Here is a 10,075-nt window from a genome sequence, read left to right as displayed (position 1 = left end):
ACTAAAAAATCCAGATCAACCAGGCATGCTCAGTTCAGGCAACATAATGGAAAAAAAAAAAAAAAACCCAACCACAGAACTGTATTTCTCCATGTTGCAAGCAGAAAATAAACGAAAAATTCCAAATTGCCAATTTGCTTCCAACAATCTTAACTTTTCAAGACTCATTATTTTAATAACAAATGACTAAGCATTATAAGGTTTTTGTTTAAAAAGTGTTTTCACTTTAATGGGTTTAGTTAATAACATCATGAATGGTACAAAACTGTCCTTTTTCACATTTCCATACATTGTATTATGGACCACCTGAAAACCTGGACTAAGAATGCATAGTGTCTCTTAATTAGCCCTAGCTTCATTTTTGCCATATGTAGAACAGATATGCAGAAAAACATGCATTTATTACCAATGACATGTTAATATTAGCTTAAATAATAAAATATGGCAGAATGTGCACTGTGAAATGCACAGGTTCATAATAGGGTAAGAGAGACCAAATGTCAAGTGCTGGCAACGAAATAAGAAATGGTTGGTGACACACTGACATTTTGTGACCATAGTATTAGCTTTCCTGCTTTAAAATTGTTTTAAATAGTAGTAAATATTTAAATAATATTTAAAATATATTTCCTATGGGAATCATTTACTTGGAAGACAGCCTGTAAGATCTGACTTTTTAAAAAGTAGTATTTCATTTTGACAATATATGAATACATTACATGCCACAGAACCTCAAAGACCCTAAAGTCCTCAGCTGTTTTCAGAAACAATTTCTCAATCCAATTTGTGTCTGATTTTTTGCTAGCAAAACTTTAGGAGTAGCATCTCAAAGCAAACCTGCCTTTAAGAGCAATGTTGTATTTGAATAAACCCAAACCCAGTGTAAATTGGGATGCCACACTAAAGGAAAGAACAGTGGAATTAAAAGCCAAATAAATGATTATGCAATTTGTTTCATTCCTGTTCAGCTAATTCATAGTCTAAGGAGGGCTTTGTTCCTTCCCAGTGCATCTTATCTTGCAGTCAAATCAGTGCTCAATTTCCACTGTCATATCAAGGGATGAAGACCTCACTGTTACTCCAAGGGGAAAAAATCCGAGGTGTGGGTGCAGACTTCATTATCTAAAATGCAACAAAACAAAGTATTTGTGCAAAAAAAGTAATTTGTACATTGACTTTTTCATTAAGTTTGCTTCAGTATAAAAAAACCTGTTCAATCCTACTAACAAAGCTTTGCTTTGATTTATGACCCTTCAACACACTCAAGAGTTTCATGGTTTTCCTTATTCTGGTTTGGTAAATTAACAATCCAGCCACCATTTCTGCACCCCAAGACAAAGATGGAAGCTCCATTATATTAATCTTTAATAGTCTGGGGCAATTACTTTTATTCAAGGCAAGTTTTTCCTGTTTTCCACAGGCACAGTGCTTGTTTAACTGGCCTTGGGAACAAAACAGCCAAAAATTAGCCAGGTCACTTTCTATGGCAGTGCAGAGCATCCTGCCCCCCCACCCCCTTTTTTTGTTTTAATGGTTGTTGCTAAAATTACTTCCTTTTTAAACAGGGACAAGCTACTCCAAAAGCCTCTCATTTCTTTTTTTTCAGCTTCTAAGGACTGAAAGCAGCTTTCTAAAGCTACTTCTAGATTAGAAAATCCAGAGTAAGTACACAGTAGTGGTAATCTAAAAAGCACAGAGAACTCTCTCAACTCTCTGCTTCATTAGGAAGGGGTGTGAGAGAGAGATAAAGTCTGACCAGCTCTTTGCTACACCATCAAGGAGCTGATTCCACTGTTCCCTCAGTCTGTATCCTCATGATTTTTAAACCCACAAACTGGGAATTCCCAAACTGTAACGTGACCACAGAACTCCACCTGGGCAAGTAACTCCCTGTCATGAACCTCCAGCCTCTGCCAGCCATCCCAGTGGGGGATGGAAATTTGGGAATGCCCACTCGTGATTGAAGAGTGTACCAGGCACATTTCTACTCCAGTGTGCACATTTACATTTAAATCACTTTGTCTGATTGCTGCCAAGGCTGGTAACTCTGCTGTTTGGTTTCACCCTCTAAACTCACGGGACTGAAACCATAGAAATTCCTTACCCCCACAGCTACCCCTCTTTTCACCGTGGGAATTCATTAGCTCCATGACTGCTCTAACAATCTGAGCATTCTGCCTAACCCCAAACCCACCTCCTCTCCTTGATAATTGCAGACACAGCAGTAGCACAATGTGTCATTAACACGACAGTGACCTCCCTTTTTAAAGCAAAACCACGAGGAAGAGGCTTTAAAAAAGGCAAGGGCACATACCCATTTCTGTTCATCGTAGTCTGCACACAAATTGTAAAGGAGAATTATTGCTTTTTAAGGTGAAAAGCTTTGGAAATATGGTAAATATCCTACAAGGTTCTAAATCTAATCAGCTAAAATTCTGTACATACTTTAATATTCAAACCTCTATTTGCTTACTCAAGATCAAATAATTTCATTTTCACATCTATTCATTAAACTCTTTATAGTTCTACAGTCTAATGAATATTTAACAACTAAATAGGATCAAAACATGGGGGAAAGGTCACATGGCAATGAACATTACTTCATTTGGCCAATGAATAGTGAACCCTGCTCTCTTGGCTGAAATTAAGGCACTAAGTGGCAGTAAAAGGATAAAGGAATGAAGTTTTTTTTTTTTTTGACATTTTCTGAAAAAAGACCAACATGACTTTTTTTTTAGGACGCCAGCAGAGTACATCTCCATTCCGAATGACTCAGTAAGGCATTCTATTGGCAAATTCAAAGAAAATGTTCTCCTGATCAGAGCCCATTACATTCATTGTCTGAGTGTGACTAGTGGCACTACGAAGTGTTAACAACCTGGAGGGGGGAGAAAAGCTACAAAGATGTCTGAAGACTTGAAAGGCACCAAAAAGAGAACAGCTCTGCAACTGCCAGTTCTACAAACAATTATGTAAGCTGTGTTTAACACTGCATATAGTCTATTTTCAATCAACAATCTTTGTTGACCAAGATAAAGTGTTGTAGCTCTTCATTTAAACTCTCAGTTAATCAAGTGCTAGTTTAGTAAGAAATTTATTTTCACATACCAGAAAATAATTGCAGTGTCTAACACAACTACACTTAAAGCAAAACTAGTCTAGTATGCATTATGCATTATTCTGGTTAACACTGAAGCAAACCTGTATAAACAAAAGGGTTACCTCGAGATACATAGTTTACAATATAAAATCAACATATAAATGAATAGGATTTACTGAAAACAATGGAAAGTGTATTACAAAGATACATGTAACAATTTTAAACCACAATATTTCCTCTGTGAAAAATACAACTATTAGTGAGATAAAATGTACAATTGATTTTTTTTTCCAAAAGAAAAAAAAAACACAGTATAAAGGAAAATATTTTTTTCTTCAAAACAGGGAAAATAGTTAAGGTCATTGTCTTTCATTACAATATAATTTGACACAAAAGCAGTCATAGGATTGCACCAACTCCATGTTCGGTCTCCCAAACATGACAATAGTAAAAGGAGTCCATAAAGCATAATGAAATTTCTGGATTTTATGATGGCAATATACGTATGCAGAAACTGATGTCACTCCAGCTCTGTTCACAAAAAGTACAAAACTCTAAATTTGGTGGCCAGACATGTAAAAATTAGTTCGCACCAACGCTGACTTTTCTCTCACTTAGTCAGGGATGGAAAAATCTGTAGTATTATAAGTGTTGTTATCTGTTGAGCAATTAAAAAAAAAAAAAGTATATGTAGTGCATGCTTCATCACTTGTCAAAAACATATCTGAAAATAAAACTAAGTTATCCAATAGTTTACAAAATCGAAAATAACTCTTCAGGTTAAAAATGTGGTTAGGTTTATGTTTAGTTCCATCTCCAAAGGACTGATTTCCTTGGCAGCATCACTTTTCCTTAGCAGGAGCCAAGGCACAGAGTTCCATAAAGAGAAATAAAAATGGCTACGAGCAAGAATGCAGTCTGGCATTGTGAAAGAAATCAGAGCCTCTCTCTGAGCTTTCTGTTCCATCAGGTTAGTGCCGTAGAAAAATGTGGGATTTGGGACACATTTCTGTTAGGAGCATTTCTGCTGGACACGATTCAAGAGTTCACCAAACTTTTCAAAAAGATCCTCCACCCATTTTATGTTTTTCATGCACAGCTGCACGATCTCTTCCTGGCCTAGATCTGCACTCGTCTTCTGAACAGAAGAAATCTATTTAAAAAAGAGAAGGAGGGAGAGAGAGATGAGAGAGATGCACACACACATTAGGCTGCCAGAATTGGAGAATTCTCATTTTTATAGAAGTCTGCAGTTAAATATGAAACTTCTCTGCCAGAAAATCTTTAAGTTTTAAAAACAAGGGTAATGCCCCCCAAAATGCATTTCTTAACAACTAAGCCAGAGCTCAACTCTTGTATTTCTGCTCCCTGAAATATTTCCAGCAAGGATTTGCAGAAGAAATAAAGGCATGGCATTCTAAGACCAAAAAAACCTTTTTAGATCCAAGGAGTTAAATACATTGATAACATTTGTTCCATTTATTTTGGATAACAAACAAAGAAGAACACTTCAGGGAATCCCACAAATCTTGCAAGCCTCACATCTGAATGTTCTAAGCAGCAGCTCCCATTAGGGGCAACCCATGTGGTCAGTGAAGCCTTTGCTTGCCATAAAGAATTAATTAAAATAGGAGGCCTCAATCCATACTCATTTACCAAGAATGAGAGAACAAACTCTCAAGTTGGACTCAATTCCCTCAATGAATGCAAAGAATGAGAGCAATACCTACCTCTTCTTTACATGTTAGATATATGTGATATTTGTAATGATGGAGTGAGTGATACAAAGAATACAACTGTATTTTTTCTGGGTCTACTGTAAACTCCTGCAAAAAGAACAATTATTTTAGGAAAATTCATGTTATTTACCAGGAGACATGACAGACATTTTCTTCTGTAAACAATTTTTTTCAGCAATTCAGAAATTGAGCTCTTCATTCCAATCATTATTGTGATATACCCAGCAAACTGTGATTCCCCTTATATCATAATTATCTCCTATCTCCACTTCCCATGTGGTTTTATCAAAACCAGGTGTGAGAATGCTTTCAGCCATCCTGAATGCACTGCAAACCCAAAATGGGTCAGACACCCCCTTCTCAAGAAGTACTCCAAGAACTACCAAAGTTTAACCACTATTCTACCAGATTGATGGCTATCACTGCAAAAGACATAGACTTTGTGCTTGAGAAAGCTGATTTGTGCTTACCTAAAAATTAGGTTAATTTGGCAGGAAATATGAGTGTGAGCTATATGTACAGGTCATTGGTTAAGCCACTATTTACTGCAGGGAGATGAAGCTAAGCAAGCCAAATCTAGTTAGAGTGTTCCCCAGGAATTCTATGGAAATAAACAATATGTGCTGCTCAAATTTCTTCCATGTAGTTGTTTTGTTATTTTATTTTTTTTTTAAATTTATGATACACAGCTTCATTCCACCATTGAAAATGAGGAATGGAACAAGACAGAGCTCAATTTTTAAGAAGTATTATCTGATCTCAGATTTTACAGACTTAACACTATTTTTATTAAATTTTTGATCTAGAAGCCACTGTATCATTTACTCTGCAGCAAGTGTAAGAAACTGTTATCATGATTACTATACATGTTATTATTATAATATGACCTATTATTATGATCTACAGCAACAATGGTGAAGGCAAATTGTTGCTGCTCCAGCAACAGCCCAGGGAGCTGACAAACCATGTTTCACATATGAGTTATAATAATGATTTAATGTACTCCTTTAAATGTTGGTTTTTAACATTCCCTCATTACAGAAAAAGCACTTCTCTCAAAGATTTTATATTTTGATCAGCCAACCAAAGCAGCTAACACATGAAGCAGTGTTTGATATGAACATGGTTATCACAGCACAGGTCAGATGGTGGCAGCAACAAACCCTGTGAACACTCACCTGTGCTGATTTAGTGGTTGATTTAGAAGCCCTCAGTGTTTTCTTGTTGTAAGCTTTACCATTCATTTTGATCTTAGACACAGATGTCCCTCCACACTTTGTCTTGGAATCCCGAGTGACCACTGTCAGTTCAGGAAAGTTTTCCAAAGCATTCTTGAACAGAGCACATAAAGACAAAGGATTATGAAAAAATCAAGAATGGCCACATTGCTGATAAATTGGCCTTTCTTCTTTGAAAAGATTAGAGTGCAGCCTATTAGGAAAAATTTTATTCTTCCACAAGGACCTGATAAAGTGTCTTTGTCAGATTATACAACCAAATCTGGTTTGGAAAGCATGACCACCTGCTCCTGACTACTGTAATTTTTCAAGACCAGCAGATCCTTTCACTGTATGTCAAATAAATATCTGTGATGTTCTCACTAGAAAGAGAGGGGGGAAAAAAGCTCCACAGGGCAACTTTTAACTTCTAAATTGCTTTCCATTCCATTTCTACCCAAGAATTTCTAAGGCTAAGTTATTTGAAGATCTCTAAGTATTTAATGCATAGTCAGGCACGTGGGGATTGGATGCCTAAATATCTTCATAGGTTTTGTCCCAGATTTTGCAAATTACAAACTAATTGCAAGTCATCAGATCTGTAAGGCAGAAAAGCTTATGCACAGTGAAGTAGAAGGCTGGTTCCAAAAAAGTCCAAGTTGAAGACATTTTAACTCATGAGAGTGAACTGCATTTCTGTCAGGTTCAATTCTACATTATTTGCATGAGTAAATTTGAATACAATTTTGTTGAACAAATACAGCATTATGTTAGCAGCTGCTTTCAACTAGTCTTGCTATGCTACCTAATCTGGCCCTGAAAAATATGTTTCACATTAAATAAACATACATCTTTGTATTACACTCCACTATGAGGCAGAAAAATACACATATGGAAAAATGAATCAATGCAGCTTAAGGACCTTACTAGGACTATTGGGTTAAAATATGAGCTTGACTCCATTTTTATATTTTCTTTTAATAAACAGTACCTGACTACAACAACCTCCCCTGCCTATAATTTATTAGCTTTTTATCTATACCAGCCATTTTTTACTTTATTAAGCAAACCTCTCAGTAAACAGCTACTAAATCATCTGCACAGTGGTAGCAGGAACCTTGACCAGCCAATCTGTCCATATCCAGTCTTCCTTGCAATACTTCCAAAGTGAAACAACTTGCACAGGTTTGAATTATTTAGTTTTGCTATCCACTATAATAGCCTTCCTCAAGGATGATTTGGAGTGTCAAGGGGCTCTGGCCACTTCTGGCCTCCTCTGGAGAATTCCTAAGAACGAGAAGAGTTCCATGGCCACACCACTGACCTACACCAGACAAATGTGAACTGGAATGAAGTAAATACTAGTGATTACTGCATCTTTTGGATGAACATCCCAAAATGTTCTCCAAATTCCCCATTATTATTTTCAGATGAAATTTACACATTTCAGCTGAGATGCTTCACATATTGATCTTCAACTAAAGCAACAATAATATTTCATAATTTTGTTTGTAACAACTATTACCCAAATGATGCAATGAACTGTTAGAACAAAAAATGTTACAGGCAAAACTACCAAACACTGACTGCTAACTTCAGTGTCTGCTTTGGTTTGGAATACAGTGCTAACATATTCCATATTAACTGTATCCAGTGGAAAAACAGTATTAAATTCATCCATGCCTATCAATACAAAACAGTAACAACATTCAAACTGAATGGTATCAGTGAATGACAAATGATACTTTTAACCTACTGCTTTCTTCAGTGCCTCATTCAACTCTAATATCTGAACTGATTATTTCATTAAAGGTGGAGCAGAAACCTTCTGTATCTTAAAGAGCATCAAACACATTTTCCTAACCAACACAAGCACTCTCTTAACAAGTAGGCATTTTTTTTTTATCCAAGACATTGACCCGACGATGTCACAAGTTGGCATTGTCACATCAGAAGAAAAACAGAAAAGGTTTTCTGTCCTGCAGATGACATCACAAGCAGATCCCTTCCTTACATCCATTAACATCTTGCAGATGACATGATGGAATACAGTCTGAAGTTAACTTCAGAGATGTGATACATAATCTGCTGCTAAGTGAACACACAGCAAAGCTATTGTATTCACTATGAACTCCAGCTTAATTACATGTTGGAGTTCATGTTGGTATTACAGAGAATTATAATAGCTTTTCCCCCTTAAACTGGGAAAAAAAATCAAGTGTGACCTCTCACTTTTTGTGTACTGTGAAAGTAACTGAAATTCTACAAATTTGTATCTTCCCTTAACGGGTCTATCCTCTCTGCACAGACAGGTCAAAAAAGAGGTATCTATATTAATAACTATTAACACAAAATTCTTACCATGACAAAAAAACAGAAATGGAGGGTTAACACATGCTACCTCTGAGGCTCTGTGCATTTGAAATTACACAGCCCTCCCCAGGCCTTTTTACAGTAAGGAGGAAGCCATAAGCAATTCTGTTCAAGGAGGTACAAATTGCTCAGCTGTTGGGAAAACACCATAACTAACATTAAAAAGTTCAAGAATCATGTGAATTGCAGCTGTTTCTCTGGTTGATGGTGGTCTTCTCCCTGAAACAAAGCCACCCTATGTCCCACAGAATTTACCAGACATGGAATGGGGGAAAAGGTTTCATGATGGAAAAGAGCAGAACTTTCAAGTCTGTTATTATCTCCCTCCTCACCTAGTTGTCAGATATAAGCTCACAGCAGAAAAAGAACAGCACTCCTTCTCCAAGTGTCTCTGTGCTGTGGGACAGTACAGAGGAAAGGGGGACAGGAAACTGAGGCAAAGAACAAGTTTGGTGATGGTGTTCATAGCCAGGCCTGCTTTACTGTTGTTGGCCTCAAAACTGTTACAAGAACAAATCATTAGTCTGATTACAGATACTGACAAAAGGATGTCTCATTCCCAAGCAGCAAGACAAGAGGAAATGGCAGATTTAGAGTGGATATTACAAAAGATTTCTTCACCAGGAGGGTTATGAAGTACTAGAACAGGCTGCCCAGGGAAATGGTGGAGTCACCATCCCTGGAGGTCTCTGAAACATGTGCAGCAGATGTGGTGGCACTTTGGGGCAGGGTTTAGTGGTGGACTTGGCAATGCTGGGTTAACAGCTGGAACTGATCTTTTCTAACCTACAAGAGTGAACATCACCTTCCTGCACTTGCAAGCTCTGCATTATTGCTTGGAGGGTGGGTGGGAACAGTGGGAAGCACAGTGATTATCCTCCTGTTTACCTTCTCTCTACTGAGATGGTACGGCTTCTCTCTTCCCTGGCCACATCCAGACCTGTTTTTTTATTACCACGCCAAAGCTGCTGTAATATGGGCTTGTTATCCACACTTTTCTCAACCTTCCATGCTGAAGATACATGAAAGAGCACACAAATGAGTTGTTCTTGCATCCCTCTGTCCTGGTTTTAAACTCCTCTACTTCAAAGAGGTTCAGACATCTGCTCCACAGCACAGCTATTTCACGTAAAAGTTTATTTTTAGGCAACACAATCACTTAACCAAAAGCTCTAGAAGGACAGGAAACAGATTTTCTTTTGGCAAACTTGAAAAGCTTAAAGGAAAAAATGCTTGAGAACGAACCAGAAAGCATGGGGAGTAAAACTAGAACTTCACCTCTGCAGCATGAACTCCTCCATCCCAAAACGTTCTCCAAATGCCACATGCAAGCACTAAATTCATAGTATCTCTTTCAAATGCACATTCACTTCTGTTCCAAATGAGTTTTAAGCTGTGCCTGCATGGTATGAATCCAGTGATTTACCCAGAACAGCACTTTTAAAGGCCTAGAATTTGACAGAGAGTACCTTGAAAGCGTGATCCAAGCGCAATTTGGACAGCAGCCTTTTCCTGTTGTCATTCAGCATTCCATCAATCTTTCTCATGTGAGGCAAAAGCAGCTCATCTAAAAGACACATCAAAAACCCACAGCAGGTGATTATTAAGAGATGCACAATAATGAGATTCATATTCATTCCATACTT

General features: G+C 37.3%; 1 protein-coding gene across 2 annotated transcripts in view; it reads right to left on the bottom strand.

Moving 5' to 3' along the window:
• Nucleotides 1-201: 201 nt before the first annotated feature.
• QSER1 (glutamine and serine rich 1) overlaps nt 202-10,075 on the bottom strand; it is a 44,247-nt gene continuing 34,373 nt past the window's right edge. Inside the window, exons 10-13 of one of the 2 annotated variants that reach the window (XM_030239955.2) lie at nt 9,899-9,996; nt 6,018-6,170; nt 4,831-4,926; nt 202-4,253 (exon numbers count right to left, since the gene is read on the bottom strand). In XM_030239955.2, the coding sequence (XP_030095815.2) occupies nt 4,113-4,253; nt 4,831-4,926; nt 6,018-6,170; nt 9,899-9,996 (488 nt within the window). In that variant the 3' untranslated portion in view covers nt 202-4,112. Of the gene's footprint in view, nt 4,254-4,830; nt 4,927-6,017; nt 6,171-9,317; nt 9,442-9,898; nt 9,997-10,075 lie in introns of those variants that run through there. The other variant, XM_030239957.2, reaches the window with a different exon arrangement.

This window comes from Serinus canaria, chromosome 5 (assembly GCF_022539315.1).
Source record: "Serinus canaria isolate serCan28SL12 chromosome 5, serCan2020, whole genome shotgun sequence".
Taxonomy (NCBI): Eukaryota; Metazoa; Chordata; class Aves; order Passeriformes; family Fringillidae; genus Serinus; species Serinus canaria.
Note: the sequence above shows the minus strand (reverse complement) of the source record. Positions and strands in the feature narration are given on the sequence as shown.